Genomic DNA, 22,639 nt, shown 5'->3' on the forward strand with positions numbered 1-22,639 from the left:
TCAACATGTCCCTTTAACGAATACTCACTATTTTACACTAATGCATTTTCAAAAGAAACTTTATAACAGAGCCTGAATTGGAAAACCATTATCATATGCCATAAATAGACAAAAACGAGACAGATCATGATGCCAAAGACAAAATCATACCGAATTTTTTTAGCTGGACCCAGTTCCCTGCCCAGAGACTCTGGGCCTGCCCTCTCTTTGTTAAAAGCAATTGGCAAATGTGAAGAATTACTAGCACCCAGTGAGACTTTCTCCTTGACATGACTGGAAGGATTAAAAGAGAAATTTAAAGGAACCGTCTTTTTTCTAAACTAAGGATTCAATGTTATTTAAGAGCATGTCCACCTACTCCCTAAAATCACCACGGGGGCCTCCTCGTGCACTTCGGGACCTAGACCTTGAGTCCACAGACCTTCTGCAATTTGGGGACCACGCCTCTTCCACACTGGCCAGCTAGCCAGGCAGAGCCCTGGGGTAGGAAGCAGGGGTCCCAGGTCTAGTCTTGGCCCTGCCCTTGTCTGCGTGAGCTGACGGCTCTAAAACGAGGCAGCTGTACTTGCCAAGGTCTGGCCCAAACCATAAACTCGTAATCCAACGGGACTTTCCATGTTGATGTGCTTTACCCCAAAGCCTTCACTTACTCTATTAAGTAGAACACCTACTACAGGAGAAGTATTAACAGGTACAGGGCAAGGTGGTTCGTGTACATATCACATCACAGTCCACATTTAGCACCCTGTAGAGCATTTTTCAGAAGGGAGCAGTTTTATTACTGTACCAAACACGTTCCATTCATTAAATCCAGTAAATGTTTATGGAATGGCTGCTTTTAAACCTTTTGGGGAACTAGGCAGAGCATTCATTACTCCAATGGCAAAGTACTCTTCTTGGGCAGCTTTTTCAAACTATAGGTCATGACCTAGTGGGCTGTGAAAGCATATTGGAGGGTCCAGACCTGCTTCCTCCCCTCCCCACAAAGAAACTGCAAAATTCATTGCACTTGAAAGTAAGTCTTACCTCATAAAACTTCTGTTTACATAGATGTGTGCACGTGTCTACATACACAAATATGTGTAGGTACAGGATCACACTATAAAATACATTGCTTACTAGGAGTTGCAGTCAAGAGTTTGAAAACCACTCTTATTGGCAACCTGGGGGAATATAAAGATGTAAAAGAAACTACTCCTGAAATCAGGGAACATAGAGGCAAGTGACTGTGCTTCCCAGGGAGGCCCGAAAGGACTGTTAGAAGTAAGTACAGCTGTCCCTCAGGAGCAGGATTAACGGACAGACACTAGGAGCTCGCCGATTCTCACTTCCTCTCTTCATGTTCATGTCCAGACCCTGCCCTCCCCACTGCCACAGGCCAGTGCCGCCAAACCTTTCCAAGGGCCATGCAGGCAGGCTGGTTCCTTTCTAGAAGCTACCGCAAACAGAGGAACTACAGGATGCCCTGAAACAGACCCTTCACCACTTGCATGGTCATCACCCCACAACCCCATCTGGCCCAAAGCCCAAGTCCAAGAGGGGCAGGGCAGGCCGTTTCCTGGTCTCAGCCTCCAGTGGGTTTGAGCTGCGTGGGTGTGGTAGACCCATGGGGGTCAGGCCCCTGGCTTTTGCTTTTGGTTGTTGCTATTGCTGTTTTGGGGGGATTTTCGAGAAAAACAATGATGATTTTAGAGAAAAAGCATAATAGTGGTCATCATAAAAAAAAAATCAAGATTTGTTATTTTCTCACATATTCTTCATTTTGCCTTATTTTCAAGTATTTAATGGGGATAAAAGAGGGAGGAGAGAGGGCTTGTAATCTTTTCCATGATCTGGGTCCCCGAAGTCTCAATCCAGTCGGCAGGGATACCTCAGACCAGCAAAATCCCTCCGACCAGCGTTACCATTTAGGGTTCTCTAAGGGAAGGCAGAAGGCAGCAGAGGGGCACTGAGTGGACGTCACTGGGAACACTGAACAGCTCTGTGCTTCTGCCACAAAAGCGTCTACGCTGTTACCTTAGGACCACACAGCTTTCGGAGAGGATGCTCGTCTTCAGCTGTCTAAAGCCCTGCTGCTCTGAGGGTAGCTTTGCAAAGAAGCAGCCTCGGGGTCACCTGGAGCCTGGGCGACTGCAGGGCCCCACGACAACCAAGTCAGGACTTGCATTTTAATGAGATCCAAGATGATTCACACGCGCCTTCAAGTTTCAGAAGCACTGGTCTAGGACTGGAATTGCATGAATCTGGCTGGCTGTTGTAAATAAAGCTTTACCAGGTCACGGCCAGGCCCATTCATCTAGGCAGCAATCTCGATACGTAGGCAGAGCTGAGTAGCTGCAACGGAGACCACATGGCCTGCAAAGCCTAAAACGTTTATTCTATGGCCCTGTTCCCACCTCTGGACTAGAACACATCCAAGGTTTCTGGCTTTAGTCAAGAAAAGTGTGGCTTCCCAAAGCAACCTTTTGTTTCTTTATGCTTCGGCAACCACTGAAAAATGAGTTATGTGCTTATGATCAGTATCCATGCTCTACTGAGAGCCCTGCAAATCTGGAATGATTTCATGCTGGATCACAGACTTGGGGGATTGTCTACGGGCTCTGAGACCCTATGTCTCTACTGCTAGCATCATCTTCCTAAAGCTAAGCTCTGTTCTGGTCATCAACTCTCCTCAAAAGCCTCCAAAGACACCCTCCTGCTTACAGAATATGGTCCACGCCCGAGCCTCCACCCTACCGTATTCTCTCTCTTTTCAGCCTCATCTCCACTCACCCACCCTCAGTCATACACCCAACAAGGCATCCAAACTAAACCACCAACTACACTTTCCTGTTTCCACACCTTCACGCTGCCGCTTCATCTTCCTAGAACGCTCCAGTCATGTATCCAGATGCTTCTTCCTTAAAGCCCATCTCAAACAGTGTTGCCTCCAGAGATTTCCTGATTCCCCAGCAGCAAATCAGTCTCCTCTTTCCTATCAATAATCCCAGTAAAAACACCCGTTCCTCCTCCAAGGTACCTGCATCTTCCCATCTCCTGTTACAATGATTTGTGTGCATGTCATTTCTTCCACAATGTCAAGCAGTGCCTTGGATATTTTACTCAAGGACTAATGAATATACAAATATATATATATATGTAAATATATATTAAACACTAACCCCCCCTTGTTTCAGATAAAGAAACAAATTCCCTCTAGAATAGGGCTTCTAACACAAAGGAGTTATCTACAATCGAACCTTCAGCGTGTTCCTTTCTTGGGTTGCCCTCGTAGAAACAAATCCCAGAGTGATCTATTCCTGCATAAACCACTGCATCTTGCCTGGGTGTCACACCTCCACCACATCACACGGCTGTAACAACTAAACGGAATAACCTGCATAAACTGCCTAGCACGGTTCCAGGCTCATAAGAGATGCTTAATAAATATTTGTTTCCTATGATTCCCTCCCTTTCTTCAGGGGAAGGAACCACGCCCTAGTCTGTTTCCCACACCGGTGAGTGACCAGAATGGAACTCAGTCCCTGGCATGGACGTAGAACCCACCATTCGTAGTCCTGTCGGGTACAGGAGCAGTTGGACAGGACCACCGGCCGGTCGAAATCTTCTCCGTTAAAGCACGTGGCGTGGGGGATCCTTCGTTTGAAAACAGTCTTGTGCCCTAGCAGACACTCGCTACCCCGCTCATCAGACGGGGACCACAGCTTGTAGTCGTTCTCTGTGCAGGGGACCCCTGAGGAGGAGGAAATGCAGCATTACAGGCAGACCCACGCAGGCTTTCCTGCCCTGCCCACCCCGCAGCCCAGCCACCCACTTCCCGTGCCTCCCGTTACTGCCCAGCGGGTGTGCAGGCCTCCGGAGCCAGCCTGCCCCTCTAATCAGCCGGCTCTGAGGCCGGGCAGCAGCCCCCTGGTGTCCCCTGAAACACGGACATCCATCTGAGAAAGAGGGGAAGAAGCAAGCATCTTTGGTGCTCACTGTCTACACTTCTGAAAGATTTTAGCAGATTCTGCAGTTTCCTTTAGAAATAGGTGCCCAGAGGTGTTTATCTCCAGGGAGTTAGGTAGAGGCTGAATCCCTGAGAGATGGTATCACTCAGGAGTACTGCCCCCTGCATGCTTCCCGAGGCAGCGTGGACTCATCTGGTAGTATGGCCCACGAGCAAGAGAATTCGCTGTCACTGCTCGGAAGGTATGGGATCTTCATGAAAGGAGGCTGAGAATTGGTCAGACAACCTGGACAGTCATTCCATCTACCCACATCCACTCGAAATTTAAGTAGAGTGGTTTCTACAGGAATTCCAAAGTACGCCAATGTCTATACTGGTAGTTTACGTCTTTTTCATATGTGTCTTTGGTCAGATTAAATCTGCCTGAAATTGATGAACTACTGTCAACTCAACACCGTTCCAATCAACAAGCATTTATTAAACCCTTACTGACAATAAGGTTATCAGGCCGTCCAGTGGGTAGAATATACATATGCACAGGGCAGGTTCTTGTGTCTAAAGACCTATGATCTAGTCGATGGGAGAAGACACACCCAAAGTGACAGACACAAATTTATAATTCAAGGTGTGATGAGTACACGTATGCTAGGGACACAGAGAAGAGGGGAGAGATCTTTTGGTTGGGATTAGCAGTCAAACGTATTGGATCCTGACCCATGAGAAGGATTTCAACGAGTGGAAATTGAACCCAAGGGGCATTCCAGGCAGCTGGAATAATGTCAGCCAAAGCAGAGAAGTTGCAGAGGGCAGTGTAACAGGGGGGTGAGGAAGGAGGAAGTATGATAAGGAGGTTCACTCTCCCTGCTCACTTATTTACAGGTCCTGGGTCCTGGCTAGCAGATGGTGATGAGACCCCAGACAGCTCTGAGAGGACCCTGCATCACTAGTAGTAGTTACCCACTGAATTTGCCAAACTGGAACTGCTAATTTGGAAGTCTGTTTTCCAAGCATTCAATCATTCACATGTTCAGCACACATCTGCCCTGTGCCCGTGACCACACAGGAAATGAGGATAAAAAAGACAACATGTTGGGGGCTTCCCTGGTGGCGCAGTGGTTGAGAGTCCGCCTGCCGATGCAGGGGACACGGGTTCGTGCCCCCATCCGGGAGGATCCCGCGTGCCGCGGAGCGGCTGGGCCCGTGAGCCATGGCCGCTGAGCCTGCACGTCCGGAGCCTGTGCTCCGCAGCGGGAGAGGCCACAGCAGTGAGAGGCCCGCATACCGCAAAAAAAAAAAAAAAAAAGACAACATGTGGCCCTATTAACAACTGCCCGAGCAACTGCCTCTGAATCTCGCATTCACTTACTGCATATGTGCCCATCTTCTTCAATGGATCACAAACTCTTCCCAGGGCACAGAATCTAAGCTGATGCTTTGGTCAATAGGTATTTCCATGCAAAGGGCCAAGGAGGCAGCAGCTTACCCAAGGCATCCGTGGCATTGACCTGGAGGATCAGCCAGCTGTGGATGTTCTCTTTGTTGGAGCCAAAGATGGTGAAGACAGTGCTCTTCTCGCCAGGCTCCGTGAGGAGTCCGTACACAAACACCGGCTTCTCGGAGAAGATGAATGTTTTCCAGGTCTCCCCTTCGTTGGTGCTGTACCTGCCCAAATGCAAGTAAAAGGATCCTTGCGGTTAAAGTCTCCGAGGCAAGAGCTTGGTTTCCAGATAACATTCATCTGTAAGAGGAACCAGGGCTCCTTGGAGAAGTGGCTGATACTGGGCTAAAGCCGGGCAAGTTTAAGGTTGTGCCAGAAAGGGGGGAAGTGCTCACAGATGGATGTCGATGACCCAAAAGGACATGCGAGCCACCTTGATGGGGCTCCAACTGGCCAGTCTGGGAAAATATGAACTTAACAAAGAGAGATGATGGTAACAGATAATACACTGAATGAAAATAGGGCACGGGTCTCTAAATGATACCGAAAGGGAAGAGGGAATTTTTTAAAAATTATACTACAGTGCTACCTAATAAATGTTGAAAACAATGACGGAATGAGAAAAGTGACTGTACTATAGCCCCCCACTGTAACAACCGAGTCAGATAAGAGGACCAGAGTGTTCACACGGTCTAAAGATATCAACTCACACTCACTGCAAAGGGGGAAATGTAATTTACAGCAGACAATCTGAGTTACAACCCTCGACAAACTTAGAATCACTCACAGTGGTTCAACCTGACATCATGTACCTCCTGGATAAAGCACTGAGGATACCACACCATCTAGGCACTACTATCCCATGCGATTGAACAAATTCAGAATGTGGAACTTTCTACATGACAACTGGTCTGGATTCTTCAAACCATCAAGGCCATGAAAAACCAACCAACCAAAGAGGCAGAGGGCTTGTTATAGATTAAAAGAGACTAAAGCGGTATAATAAACAAATGCGATATGTAAACATGGACTGAATCCTGGATTAGAAAAAAAAAACAGCAGCTACAAACAGTAAAGGACAACTGAGAAAATATAATAGTCTATAAGTAATACTGAGTTCATGATCATTTTCTTGGGTGTGATAATGGCATTCTGATTGTGTAGGAAAATACCCTTACTTCCTGGAGATATGTATATGTTTAAGTATTTAGCTATAAAGGGGCACAAGAGTTGCAACTTTCTTTCAAATGATTCCCAAAAAAAAAGGGTGGCTGGACAGATGGATGGCTGGACGGATGGATGGATAGAAAGATGACAGACAAGATAGATGGAAAAAGCAGAGCAAATGGACAAAATGTTAACAATTGGTGATTGTTATGGGAGCTGTAGGGGAAGGTCACAGAGTAATTTTTATACAATTTTTCCAACTTTTCCCACAGTCTTAAAAATTAAAAAGTTGGAGGAAAGTGTGTCCTGAGAAATGTCTCCAAGACAGACTACATCAGAACGAGAGAGCAAGCCCTTGAGAAAAAAAAAAAAAAGCAGCACTGAAGTAACTGTATTGATTTCAAATTATCTTTTGTACTGAAGAGGAGAAGGAGGAGAAGGAACGTGTGCCTGATATTCGCTTCATCACCCAGTAAGCTGGTGAGATGCTCACCATGAGAAACCATTCAATTAAGAGGGGGTTCATCAGGGTCACAGAGCTACTGGGTCTCTCAAATCCAAATTATATACAAAACTTTTCTTTCACTTTTCCCATGTTTTTGAGATATTAGTTTTACTCACTCAGGATCTTAATACTTGATGTAATTCTTTTTTTTTTTTTTTTTTTTTTTTTGCGGTTCGCGGGCCTCTCACTGTTGTAGGCTCTCCCGTTGCAGAGCACAGGCTCCGGACGCACAGGCTCAGCGGCCATGGCTCACAGGCCCAGCTGCTCCGCGGCATGTGGGATCTTCCCGGACCGGGGCACGAACCCGTGTCCCCTGCATCAGCAGGCGGACTCTCAACCACTGCGCCACCAGGGAAGCCCGATGTAATTCTTTTTACTACATCATTCAATCCAAACACTTCCTCTTGTCTTGAGATTACTAAAATTGGTACTTCTGCAAAAATGCTATGGGTTAAACCTAGTGGTGGGGCTACAGGGCAATGGAGTCTAAGCAATCCCCTCCACAGATCTTCCTAAGAGGAGAAATTCTCTTCTGGCTGATATGCTTTTGGTTTAAGCTAACTGAAGCAGATACGGGGATAAGGTAACTCATTCAATCTCTTTCTTGTAGCAGGGTGATGAGCAAAAGGCTTAGTGCCATCTTTAAAGCAAACTGAACCAGCAGAGTCAGCCTATTAACCAGACATGATGGGAGCTATCCGTGTGATAATGCCGGGAGTCTGCCTATTTGCACATTGCCTAGGTAATTCTACTTAACAGCTCCTCGAACCCGAGATAACCTCAGGAAATGAATCATCCCATTTCTTGAGAAGTTCCCAGCAGACTCTGACCATAACATATTAATGAGACTAAAAAGCAGGTGCATGGCCAAGTACATCCCTGAACCTAAGAATAAACTGTGCATTTAAAAAACAGTGCTTTTTCAAAATTTTGGAGACATGGTAGTCACATTATCAACTGCAACAGTTAAGGGAACATCTGTTCTGGACCAAATTCTGACCTCCAAAGGAGAACTTGTGCTGGTGAAGTGAAAGTGACAAGAACCTTGCAAGAAAACAAACCAAGGCATCTTTATATGCCTAATAGTCGTGAAAGAGGACGTAGGGCCCCAGCCCTTAGGAACGGAGAATTCAAAACGTTCAAACAGAAGTATGGACATCATCTCATGGCCAAAGCTCTCAAGAAGATGGGACTATAATATAATAATAACATAATATAACCAAAGATACACTAAATAAGTGAAGCAGTGGTAGACACTCAATTTAAAACACAAATGTGTGGCTGGACAGAAAGGTCCTTGATGAGCTCAGACTTCTAAAAAAACATATTCAAGATGAGAAAAGAGTCATATTAACCAAGGGCAAAAACGTAAAGGGCAGTAGCAATCTGCTAATTAATTCTAGCCATCATTCTTACAGCTAGCAATCTGTAGAAACAGTGGCCAAACAACTCAAACTCAAAACAAGTCAAGGATTATGCTTCAAGTTACCAAAATAATTGGGAGATTAGTGGGCAGTGAGACGTGGGTTGGTTACCCAGCAAGTCCTATAAAGAATTAGAAATGGAATAGGCTCATCCGTCTGATGGTTAATGGTATAAATAGGAAAGACAGAAAAAGAGGCAGCAGTAGTTAGTCAATTTCTATTTTGGTTTTGTCTTTCTTAAAGAGAATGATCTTCAAACTGGACAAAGCAGAAAAAAGGATGGAAGTTAAAGGAAAATGAATGCAAAATAAAGCACATTCTAGGGACCTGAAAGATTTAAAGGTATGATTGCAGAGATCCTTTTAATAATCTCTAAAAGAACCATGAGAACAGATAAAGATCTCAAGACTAGATGAGAAAAAGTAGTTTTATTTTCCTTAAGAAGAAAAAGTTGTTTCAAGAATGGAGTACGAAACAGTTGACTGGAGAGAACTTAGACATGAAGGAAGTCGGAGCTGGGAGCTCAAATGGTTTCACACACAAGTCACAATAAATGAATCCCATTTCTTTTTCTCAGGGTAACTCTTGATTTCAGAATAGGGTAATGATATAGGGCAAAAAAAAACTGTCTTAGGGTTTTTATTAAAAGAAATTGAGTGTCTAGGATCATGCTGGTATCATGCGCCAATGTGACGCATGTTTCAGGCTGCTGGGGACAGATCTGGGCTCCACATCTTAAACCTCTGACATTGTGAGGAGGGCCCAAAGGAGAAGCTAGAGGGTGTAGATTCAGGATCCTACAGCACAGGAGGGAAGGAACGGGGGCTGTTTGCCATGGAATAGGAGACACTCTCAAGAGGACAGGGAGAGGTCCTCGTGCATCTGAAAGGCTTTCAGGCAGAAGAGAAAATATCTGTTGGATGTATCTCCTGGAAGCTGAGCCCGCTGCATAGCAACGGGAGTGAGGAGAATTTGGGCTCTCTCTGACCTGAGAACTTTCATTCATAAAGGAATGGATGAATAAATACTTAGTGCACGAACAAATGAACAACAAATTGTCCAAAGTGAAATGGAAGCTCCTTTTGATTTGGCCAAGGCCCCATCACTAGAATTATTCAAGCAAAGACTTGGGTGATCATCCATCACAGATGACAGAGAGAAAATTCCTGCAACGGGAAGTGGAAGACAGAACCAAATGATGTAATATGTCCAGATCCCTGCTGGGGATCTCCCCGTGGACATACCACAGCCACTTCAGTTCAACTTGTCCACATCTGCACTCATCCTATGGCCCTTCAGGCCAATTCCTTTTCCTCTGCTTTTCTGTGAGTGACATGATCATCTTGCCCTGTCACCACCCCCATCCCCCCTGACACCGCCTAGTCAAAAAGCAAGTCCTGAACACTCAGTCCTCCAAATGCTTGGTCCCCACGTAAGCAGCATCTCTCACCTCCAGTCTTGGTCCTTTTAAATGCATGCTCCTCAGCTTGCCAGAGCCATCTTTCTACACTAGCCATGTCATTCCCCTATTTTTAAACCCTCAGAGGGACCCTATCATTTCAAAAGCAAAGTCTAATGTCTCTGGTGCGGCGTGTAAAGTCCTCAGGGGACCTGGCCCTTGACCACACAGCTACTGCAAGCCTCATTCCTCACACGCACACACACACCCCCAGCCGAGATTTACATTCCGTCCATACTAAAGAGCGGCACCTTGCACTCTGATTCATGCTGGTCTCTGCTCAAGCTCTTTCTAAACCTGGGGTGGCATTCCAACATTGGTTTTTTCCCTTGAAGTCTCAGCTCAAGTTTCCTCTCCTCCCAGAAGCCTTCTCCTGTCTCCCAGATAGCATTACTGGCCCTCCTTCTGTGGCCGCCCCGCACCCTGTGCTCACCTCTATCTTATACCTGTAACGGAGCAGGACCCTATGGGACAGACCCCTCCCCTAGGTCCTCTGCTATAGCTCCTCTCTGACATACCTAGATAACAGTATATGATGAACATTTCCTGAGTTGTTTTACAGATGCTAAAACCACCACCAAATGGAAGACGTTAACTACTTGATGACCATGAGCACGTAGCCTACTGGAGCCTAAGGATTGATAATGTTAACCCCTGTGGCACCATCCTGTTACCTCATCATCAGCCAATCAGAGAATTGTGCAGGGCTGATCACATACCCTGTGACGCCCCTCCCTCACCTGGCCTTTAAAAATGCTTTGCTAAAACCCATTAGGGAGTTCGGGCTTTTTGAGCACTAGCTGTACCAGACTCCTTGACTGATGCCTTACAGTAAACGCTGCACTTTCCTTCACCACAACCCGGTGTCAGTAGATGGGCAAGTGGACCCCAGTTTGGTTCAGTAACATACCTACTATATTTAAATGACCTGATTTTGCGAGCATCTTCTACTAGGGCTGCCGTTCATCAGGAATAAGACCTCTTACTCACTTTTCTGCCCCTGGCACACAGAGGGGCATTAATTAATGCTTTTTTGTTAAAGCAAATTAACTGCACTGAATTTTCTTTTTTTTTCTAACCCCATCTCTCAGTTTCTCAACAGTTAAAGGTTGATAAGAATACCTGTTCCTCTATAACTCACAGGGCCAAAGACACCAAATGGGGGTGAGAATGAAGTGGGGGTGGGGCTGGCTCTCTCTGCAACCATCCAGGCAAGTTACTAGGAGAGGAGGTTCCGCAACCACGAGGACAGGTTAACCGCCATCTCCCACGTTCCAGAACTGTGAAGCTGCTTCCAGAACTCAGGTCCGGAAAAGACAGCTGCTCTGCTGGGTGTAGTCTTTGCAGTGGCTTTTCAGGACTCCCCAGAGGGAAGCCCTATGAAATCTGAAATCTCCTATGAGGAAAGATGCTTTGGGGAAAGTCCAAGGCATTATTAGTAACTACCAATATCATTATGCTGACAGGCAAACCACCAGGAAGAAACGGAAACTGATCTCATCCCTCACTATCAAGCCGACAAGCTTGGGTTTGGGTCCGTTTTTGGTCAGAGTGCAAAAACACAACAGCCCCTTCTCTGAAAAACACTGATTCTACACAAGAATGACCTGCAACCCCTGAGCAGGTTCACGGTGACAGCATGCTGAACAAAGGGGTAAGTGACTCCCAGAAGAGTTTCTTGTTTATTCATTTCAGACATGTAGAAAACCGGAGCAAAACAAAGCATTCCACTTCTTACTCTCAATTTCAATTAACAACAACAAAGAAAACAGCCTCAGTGGAGAATCAAGGCAGAAGCTGAAACAAGTAATCATGAACTCTTAGTTAACTATGCTAATCAGGGAGAGAAAGACATGAATTATTTAAAAGAACAACCAGGGACTTCCCTGGTGGTGCAGTGGTTGAGAATCCACCTGCCAATGCAGGGGACGGGGGTTCAAGCCCTGGTCCGGGAAGATCCCACATGTCGCAGAGCAACTAAGCCCGTGAGCCACAACTAGTGAAGCCCGTGCGCGTAGAGCCCGTGCTCTGCAACCTACAACAAAGAATAGCCCCTGCTCGCCACAACTAGAGAAAGCCCGCACGCAGCAATGAAGACCCAATGCAGCCTAAATAAATTTTAAAAAAAAGAACAACCAAAAAAAAAAAAAAAAACCCCAAAACTTAACTCTTACGTTAAGCAATGTTCTACCCTCTGTCCCCACTAAACCTCTCACTAGGGTTACTGTTGTTACGGCTTCCTCCCTAAGGCTGGATAAGCTTTGGGTCGGAAAGCTCTTCCCCCGGCCTCTCCTTCCAGCTGGCTCAGAAACACCTCAGAGCCACGGTGGGGCTGGACAGCTCCCAAAGGATGCCTCATTCACCCCTGCATCCTCGGTTCCTAGAACAACATCTGGCTCCTTGTGGATATTCAACAAATGTTTGTGTAATTGACCTGAAATGATGCTTAACAGAAATATGTTCCATTTCCATCCAGCATGGACCTGAACTCTTGACAGTCACATTCTCACCAGACTGCACACATCCGGGGACACCTACTCACGTTTGAGCTCCAGGGACTGTCATTTACAACAGAGAATAATGGAAGTGCCCCCACCCCCAGGGACTGCGATTGCCACGCTACCCCACCCTTTCCAGTTTTATAAACCAGGAAAAAAAATAAGCAATCTTGGAAGACTAAGTGTGCATGGCCTACTTATTTGAACAATCAAATATTTACTAAGTGCCTGCTAGCCTGCATAGAATAGAAATCCTTGTCTACAAAGACCTTGCTAATGAGTTGAGGAAACCAGGCATATAATGAAAAGGTAACTAACAAAAGGAGGCAGCATGCGATGAATGCCAAATCAATGAGACAGCCGCCACTAAATACTATGAGACTCAAAGGAGGGAGCCATGGCCATGGCTGGGGAGACCAGACTTAGACGTGTCTGAAGTCCTTGACCAGCAACAGAAATCCAGGTGAGTCAGAAGCAGCCTTCACTCATGTGAAGGGGCATTAATTAATGCCCCTCTGTGAACTAATTACAATATTTATTTCCTGCTTCTCTTCTGATGAAGCTGATAGCACACAGGTCAAAAGCAGAGCAGCAGGAGAAGCAAGAAAATAAAAAAAACAACTCTGTGAGCAACATACAAATGCCAGGTGGCTACACTACACAGATTTTGGCCAAGCTCAGACTGATATTTGGGACACACGCACCTGTCAATAGGAGGCCTGAACATATTCTCATATTTGCAAATGTTTCATTCGAACCATACCTACAGACACCTCCACATGACCTGTGCAAATAGAGGGATGCTAGAGGGTCCATATCCTTAAAGTCTACCACCCCAAAATCATTGTTCAACATCTGCCTAGGGCACTGTGATTTTCTGGCAGCAGGTCTATTTTCCTGATCATGTTTTCCTGCAGCTAGCTAGCAATGACGCTGCGTTCCCCGAGCACATATGCACCGACAGATGGTGTAAGAGGACCAGAATCACATTAACTACTCCAGAGAAGCCAGCTTGGAATGCAAATGTAATCTGGAGGAGAGTTAAACAGGGAAAATCAGGAACTGTCTCGGCAGTTTGACTTCCACACACAGAATGAAATGTATTCCTAGGGAGCCAAACTACGTCCCCACCGTACTTCTCAAGGAGCGTCCCGAACATCGCACTGTGTACTTGTGTATCTCACCACTAGAGGATGGAATCCTTGAGAGTGAAGGAAAACATCCTATGTCTCTTTAGATACACATCACCAGGCACCATCAGTGCTCGCGAAATGTGTGAGATGGGAATTAATAAATTAATGGATAAATAAATGACGACATGAATGTGGGAAGCATGTACCCTGTGACTGTCCTCATTTGGGCAAACGTCAATCTGAATGGGGACACAGTCTGTTGCGTACAAACAGGACTTCTTCTGACTCCTGGCTCTAAAGCAGATGCTGACCAGAGCTGCACAGACCAGAGACCAGCCAGGTGGAGCGCAGAACACTGGGACTTTGCTTCTCTCTGCTTCTTGGAGGCCAGGTCGCTCAGCACATGTCCAATTAACCACAGGGGAAACCAGCTAAGAGCTCTTTTTTCAAACCACCCACCTCTCTCTCTTGCTGCTGGCCCTGTTTCTAAAAGGAGCCAAGGAAAAGAAAGCTTTCTCCCTTGCATTAAACAAGATGATTATAGGAGCCCTCTCCCCCTCCTTTAGCAATCTGTCTCATGGGTTCAGCCCCAAAACAAGGAGAAGTGAGAGAGAGTCTGTCCCGACCAAATGTTAGCGAAATTAACTTCTGTCCTAACTCAGACTAAAGTAATGAAAGAATTGGTTCTGATAAAATCAGACTCAAGAAAGCAGAGGTTACTAACTCTGGACATTTTCGCTTTTCAGAGGAATATACTGCAAAGAGTACAGAATGTAATTTAAAGACCTGAGTGCTAGTCTTGTCTGTTATTAACAAAGGGGAGGATCTTGGGCAAGTTACTTTACCTTTCTGAGCCTCAGTTTTCTCATCTAGAAGATGAAGCCATTAACCCCAACTGTCCTTTCCAGGTCTATTTGCAAGAACTCCAAAACCAAAGGTATCACAGTAAAAGTCACTTGGCTATCAAGTAATATGCATTCTGAAATTACTACTCATGTATCATTATTATTTATTATTATTATTACTCATTCTATGAGTAACTGTGTGTCACACACAAAGCAAAGAAAGACAAGTTGAAGAGCCTCTAGTTAATTTTTTAGTCATTATTAATTTATATTTATATAGAGCTGTGCTTTTTCAAATCAGTAAAATTATTTCATTTGCTCCTCTCTGAGATAGGAAGGGCAGATTGTCATTCCCACTTAATAAACAAGAAAAATTTAAGTAATTTCCCAAGGCACAAATTGTGCTGTCAATAACCTAGTGCTACAGAGATAATCCACTTATAATCACAGAGTTAAATTTCTGGGAGAACAGTGTGATGTTAAAAAGCTTCACCAGAGACACTTACTTCAGCTCGTTGGTTTCCACGCCTTGGGCAATGGCCATGATGATCCCGCCATGGTCTCCCCATGTGTAGTAGTGAGGTCCAGGAAGAGCCTGAAGAGAGAGAGCCAGTGCTGATGTCACTGCCATGGAGATGGCCGGGCATAAATGGTACACACCACACACACATGTGCACACACACTCAGGCACACACACAGCAGGGATATCAACTACTTGAATACAATTTTTCCATTTCCAGAGCACTTCACAGCCATTATCTCATCTGATCCACACAACCCTGGGGCTGGGCAGAGCAAGTTCTCACATCCCAATATTTTTTTGCCAAATGAAGAAACTGGAGTTCCTATTAAAGTGGCAGACTGTAAACTGCAGAGGCAGGAGTCAAACCCACATCTCTGACCCTCACCAAGCAGCTGTTAAAAATTAACCAACTAGAGTTCTGGTTTGACTGTGACAGTATAAGCCCATTACAGCCCATCCTTCTTGTTAATTACAACTAAAAAATTTGGACAAAATATTCAATACAAAAAGACAGCTACCCGAGGATGCTGAAAAGTAAACAAAATAAGGCAGCTTATGAAGGGGATTTAAAACCTGGAGAAACTACCCAAGAAACTGGGGCTTCCTGGTACACCTGTGCCCTAAGGGAATGCCCCAGCCTAGAATACGTTAGTCCCAGCCAGGCAGCTAAACCTTCAGTGGAAACTTTCTGCCTAAGGAGTCAGGAAAGGAAGCCCCTGCATGACGGAGAGAATGTAGATGGAATCCCAGAGGGGAGAGCATGAGGAAGTAAACCCCCTAATTCTGTGGATGGACTCACATATGTTTCAGCCTAACCCCTAAACTGTATGTGTGTGGAACAGACCCAAACTAGCACAGGAAAAACTTAGCAATCTGAACTGAGATCTCCAAAGAATGCAAGACAGAAGTTACAGTCCGAATCTGAACAGGTTCATTACATGCTAAAACAAAAACAGCAACATCCTCCAGAAGATTTCATTTCATGTCCGGGATGCAATCCAAAATAACTCAACATACAAACAGATCGGTAAAAAGTCTCCAATTCTCCAGGGAAAAGACAATCAATGGGTGCCAATTCCAAGATGATCCAAACGTTGAAATTACCAAAGACTTTAAAACAGTTCTTATAACTGTGTTCCATGAGGTAAAGGAAAACACACCTGAAATGAGCAAAAGAAAAGAATTCTTCCCAGAGAAGTGGAAACTATTTTTTTTTAAAGGAATGAATTCTAGAACAGGAAAATAAAATATCTGAAATAGGAAATTCACTGATGGGCTCAATGACAGAATAGAAATGACAAAGGAATTAGTGAATTTAAAGATAAATACAGAACAGTAGAAATGATCTATTCTGGGACTTCCCTGGTGGTCCAGTAGTTAAGAATACACCTTCCAATGCAGGGGACACAGGTTCAATCCCTGGTTGGGGAACTAAGATCCCACATGCCACAACTAGAGAGCCTGTGTGCTGCAACTACAGAGCCCACGCGCTCTGGAGCCTGAATGCCACAACTAGAGAGAAGCCTGCGCACCGCAATGAAGAGCCCTCACATCTCAACAAAAGATCTCACATGCCACAACTAAGACCCGACACAGCCAAAAATAAATAAATAAATAAATAAATATTTTTTAAATGATCTATTCTAAAGAACATACAAAATAAAAGACTTAAAGGAAAAAAGCCCCAAGAAACTGTGGGGCAATAACAAAAGGTCTATGTATAATTGGAGGCCAAGATGAACAAGAGAAAGGGACTGAAGCAGAAAAAATATTTGAAAAAAATAATGGCTGAAAATTTCCCAAATTTGGTGAAAAAGATAAATTTATAGATTCAAGAGATGTGTCCCCAAAAACAATCATCACAAAGAAAACCACACCTAGAGACATCAGAACAAAACTGCTGAAAACCAAAGATAAGGAAAAAATATCGAAGCTTCTTAAGGAAAATGACACAATACATACAAGAAACTGGTAACAAATGATTATAGATTTCCCATCGGCAGATAGCACATCTTTAAAGTATAGACACAACTTGGAGATACTGTGGTTCAGACCACCACAATAAAGCAAATACCAATATGAAGTGAATCATATGAATTTTTTGATTTCTCAGTGCTTATGAAAGTTATGTTTGCACCATCCTGTAGTCTATTAAGTGTGCAATAGCATTATGTCTAAATAAAACAGTGTACACACCTTAATTAAAAGTGCTTTACTGCTATTTAAAAAAAAGCTAAGCATCATCTGAGCCTCCAGCAAGTCACAGTAGTAACATCAAAGATCACTGAACATATATCACCATAACAAATATAATAATAATAATGAAAAAGTTTGAAATATTGCAAGAATCACTAAAATGTGACACAGACACAAAGCAAGCAAATGCTGTTGGAAAAATGGCACCGATGGACATGCTCGATGCAGGGTTGCCACAAACCTTCAATTTGTAAAAAATACAATATCTACAAAGCACAATAAAATGAGGTATGCCTCTATGGAAAGAAAATTACTATCAATCCAGCAGGCAATATCAAACAAACACATCCCCCAGGAATGAAAGTGAATTACCTAGATTCTCAAATGAAGGAAAATCAAGAAAAGGAAAACCAAGAGAACACATAGCTAGTAGATCTGCTCCACAACAAATGCTAAAGGCACATCATTGGGCTGCTGTGAAATGTACCGAGGGAAACAGGGATCTTCAGGAAGGAAGGAAGAGCAAGGGAAATGGTAAATATCTGGGTGAATATAAAAGACTAGTTTTCCTCTTAAGTTCTTTAAAATCCATACGATGATTAAAGCAAAAACAAAGACATTGCTGAGCTTTTCAATATGTGTCAATGTGATAAAAAATGAAAACAAAAAAGTTGGGAGAAGAGAAAAGGGATTTATTTGGTTGCAAGGTTCCTAAATTTTATGTTAAATGCATTATGTTAAATGCAGTATTAATTCAAAAAAGACTATGAAAGATTAAATATATATGCTGTAATCCTTAGAGCAACCACTAAAAAAATAATACTACAAAGAAATATAATCAAAAGGATAATATTTAAATAAAAATAGAATACTAAAAATACCTAAATAATACAAAAGGAGGACATAAAGGAGGAACAGAATAATTTTTTTAAATGAAATTTAAATAAACAAATACATAAAATATTAAACTGAAATCCAACCATATCAATAATTATATTAAATGCTAATGGCCTAAGCATTTAGTTAAAAAGCAGAACTTATCAGAATAAATTAAAAAGACCCTCACTATATGCTGCGTATAAGAATCACTTCAATGTAAAGACACAGATGGGTAGGAAGTAAACGGATAGTAAAAGATGTATTATCCAAATAGTAAACATAAGACAGTTAAAGTGACTTTCACTATCAGATAAAAAAGACTTCAAGACAAAGGGTATTACCATAGATAAAGAGGAATATTCCATAACAATAAAAGGGACAATAAATCAGAAAAAATAATTATAAATGTGTATGTACATAATAACAGAGCATAAAAATACATGAAGCAATATTGATAGGATTTAAAGGAAAAAAAGACAATTTCACAATCATAGCTGGAGATTTTACCACCAACAATTTACAGAACTGCAATATATAGCAATTTATGGAACTAGCCCCCCACAAACTGCAATATATAGCAATTTATAGAACTAGCCCCGAAGTATGTAGAAGGTCTGAACAAGTATCAACCGCCTTCACATAAATAACATCTGTTGAACACTGCATCCAACAACTGCAGAATATACATTCCTTGCTAACGCACATGACATACTCTCCAAGACAAACCACATGTTGGATCACAAAACAAGTCCCATTAAGTTTAAAGGACTTGAAATCATATAAAGTGTATTATCTGACTACAAGAAAATTAAGATATCTATGAAAATATCAAATATCTGAAAACTAAACAACCCGTTTCTAAATAACTTATCAGACAAAGACAAAAAGCAAAAGGGACATTATGAAGTGATAAAAATGTTCTGGAATTAGATAGTGGTGATGGCTGCACATCACATCACTTGTGAATATACCTAAAACCACTGAACCATATACTTTAAAGTGGTACATTTTATTGCATGTGAATTACATCTCAATTTTAAAGAGAGACATTAAAAAATATTCTGAACTGAATGACAACAAAAATACAACACATCTAAATTTGTGGCATACAGCTAAAGTAGTATTTACAGGGAAAATTAGAGCTGCAAATTCCTACATAAGAAAAGATCTAAAAATCAATAACCTAAAGTTATACCTTAACAAGCTACAAATAGAAAAGCACAGTAAATCCAAAGTATACAAGGATAAGGGAAAGGTAATACTACAGAGGAGAAATCAACAAAATAGAAAACAGACAACAGAGAAAATTAAAGCCAAAAGCAGGTTCTTTGAAAAGATCAATAATATTGACAAACCACTAACTAAACTAATCAAGAAAAATAGAGGAAAAATATACAAATCACCAATGACAGGAATGAAAACAGGTTATTACCACAAATCCTACAGACATTTTAAAACATTAGAAAATACCTTGAGTAATTTTAAGCCAACGAATTCAATAACTTTAGATGAAAGGACAAATGTCTAAAAATATACAACTCACCAAAACAGACATAGCAGAAAATCTGAATAGTTTTCTATCTGCCTGAGAAACAATTTCTAAACAAAAACATTCCCAAGAAGAAAACTCCAAGTCCAGATAGCTTCACTGGTAGATGATTCAAGAAAAAAAAACACCACTCTTACACAAACTTTATCAGAACATAAAAGAGGAAGAATTGCTGCTCAGTTTGTTTTACCCTGACACCAAAACCTGACAAAGACATTACCAAAAAAAAACACAAAAAAACAAAAAAACAAAAATTACCGAGCAATATCTCTCATAAGTAACACAAAAACCTTTTAAAAACGACTAGCAAATCAAAACTAACCTTACAGGGGCTTCCCTGGTGGCACAGTGGTTAAGAATTCGCCTGCCAATGCAGGAGACATGGGTTCAAGTCCTGGTCCGGGAAGATCCCACATGCCGCAGAGCAACTGAGCCCGTGCACCACAACCACTGAGCCTGCACTCTAGAGCCTGCGAGCCACAACTACTGAGCTTGTAAGCCACAACTACTGAAGCTCGCGCACCTAGAGCCCGTGCTCCGCAACAAGAAAAGCCACCGCAATGAGAAGTCCGCACACCACAACGAAGAGTAGACCCCTCTCGCCGCAACTAGAGAAAACCTGCGTGCAGCAACAAAGATCCGATACACCCAAAAATAAATAAATTAATTAATTTTTAAAAATACTAACCTTACATTAAAAGGATAATATATTGTAACTAAGTAGGGTTCAAGAATTATTCCAGTAATTCCAGGACAGTTTAATATTCAAGAACCAATTAATGTACTACACCATATTACATATTACACTTGTGATACTGTGATATAAGAAGAAATACAAACTTTGGTCTTTGTTCTGGGCTCCTGGTGAGAGGTCCTAAAATCTTTGTAATTTCCTAAGTGATGAAGAGCAATAGGAGCACGTTTTGTTTTAATATTTGGTCTTGGACCGCAGTTCCTGACACAGAACTCCTAAAACCCTTGTAATTTTCTGACTGATGGGGGTGACAGGAGTGTGTCTTACACAGAGCTCCTACAGCCCTTGTAATTTCCTGGGTGACAGGAGAGTCTCTTGTCCTAATGAGGAGACTCATGGTGGGCTCCTGGACAGTATGGGGGCTGGTCAACCAAAAGACTAAGCATGATTAGAAGCTTGAAATTTTCAGCCCCACCTCCATCCTCCCAGGAGGACAGAGGGGCTGGAGAGCGAGTTAATAATTAATCACACCTATGTGATGAAGCCTCCATTAAAATAGATAAATAACAAGGACCTACTGTATAGCACAGGGAACTAAATTCAATATCCTGCAATAAATCATAATGGAAAAGAATATGAAAAAGAATATATATATATAAAAAACTGAATCACTTTGCTGTACACCAGAAACTAACACATTGTAAATCAACTATACTTCAATTTAAAAAATAAATACATAAAGTCAAATGATTAATTAAAAAAAAAAAAATCCCTAAACTGCAGGATTCAGAGAGCTTCCAAGTTGGTGAACACATCCACATGCTGGAAGAACGGTACACCCCAACTCTATGGGGACAGAAGCTCCATGGTTGGGACCCTTCTGGACCCTGTCTTACGTACCTCTTCATCTGGCTGTTCATTTGTATCCTTTGAAATAATCCTTTATAATAAACGGGTAAATGTAAATAAATATTTCCCTGAGTTCTGTCAGCCATTCTAGCGAATTACTGAACCTGAAGAGTGAGTCGTGGGAACCCCCAGTTTACAGTTGGTCAGTCAGAAGTATAGGTGACAACCTGAGACTTGCAACTGGCGACTGAAGTGGGGTCAGGTGGGGCAGTCTTGTGAGACTGAGCCCTTAGACTCTGGGTCTGTGCCAACTCCAGCTAGCATGTGTCCTGACTGAATTGTAGGACATCCAGTGGGTGTCTGGAGAGTTGGAGTACTGCCTGCTGTGATGGGAAAACTCCCATACATTTGGTATCAGAAGTATTCTGAGAGTAAGGGAAAAGAGTTTTTCCTTTAACATAATACACCATATTACATATTACCATATTAGTACATATTAGGGAAGGGAAGAGAAGGAAGAGAGAAAAGGAGAAATAAAACAAGTAAAGATCAGAAAGGAAGAAATAAAACTTGTCCCTATTTGCAGATGATACGACTGCTTATACTGAATCTACAAAACAACTACTAACACTAATGAATTATTTTAGCAAGGTTGCAGAATATAAGGTTAATATATAACAATCAACTGTCTTCTTATATACTATAGCAGAAACTGAAAAATGAACTTTAAAGAAAGTCCCATTTACAGTAATACTAAAAAATAAAAAATATCTAGGAATAAAGCTAACAAAGAGAAAGTATACAAGACCTCCACACTGAAAACTATAAAATATTGCTAAGAGAAATTTTTTTATAATGGCGTAACACACCACATTCATGGATCAGAAGACCCAGTAGTGTTATGTCAATTTTCCCCAAATTGATCTATAAATTCAATGTGATCCCAGTAAAAATCCCAACAGGATTTATAGAAATTGACAAGTTGTTTCTAAAGTGGTATGTGGCAACAAAAAGAAAAAAATACCTAAGGAGGTAAAAGACCTGTACAAAGAAAACTATAAGTTACTGATGAAAGAAATCAAAGACAACACAAAAAGATGGAGAGATATACCATGTTCTTGGATTGGAGGAATCAATACTGTGAAAATGACTATACTACCCAAAGTAATCTACAGATTCAATGCAATCCCTATCAAATTACCAATGGCTTTCTTCACAGAACTAGAACAGAAAATTTCACAATTTGTATGGAAACACAAAAGACCTCGAATAGCCAAAGTAATCTTGAGAAAGAAAAACAGAGCTGGAGGAATCAGGCTCCCTGACTTCAGACTATACTACAAAGCTACAGTAATCAAGACAATAAGGTACTGGCACAAAAACAAACATTTAGACCAATGGAACAGGATAGAAAGCTCAGAGATAAACCCACGCAGCACCTATGGTCACCTAGTCTATGACAAAGGAGGCAAGAATATACAATGGAGAAAAGACAGCCTCTTCAATAAGTGGTGCTGGGAAAACTGGACAG

General features: G+C 42.4%; 1 protein-coding gene across 1 annotated transcript in view; it reads right to left on the reverse strand.

The window, feature by feature from the left end:
• SORL1 (sortilin related receptor 1) overlaps positions 1-22,639 on the reverse strand; it is a 158,375-nt gene that overhangs the window by 74,961 nt on the left and 60,775 nt on the right. The window contains exons 12-14 of the mRNA XM_007115340.4: positions 14,925-15,013; positions 5,433-5,611; positions 3,547-3,733 (exon numbers count right to left, since the gene is read on the reverse strand). Coding sequence (XP_007115402.1) covers positions 3,547-3,733; positions 5,433-5,611; positions 14,925-15,013 — 455 coding nt within the window. The remainder of the gene's footprint in view (positions 1-3,546; positions 3,734-5,432; positions 5,612-14,924; positions 15,014-22,639) is intronic.

Source organism: Physeter macrocephalus, chromosome 16 (assembly GCF_002837175.3).
Source record: "Physeter macrocephalus isolate SW-GA chromosome 16, ASM283717v5, whole genome shotgun sequence".
Classification (NCBI taxonomy): domain Eukaryota; kingdom Metazoa; phylum Chordata; class Mammalia; order Artiodactyla; family Physeteridae; genus Physeter; species Physeter macrocephalus.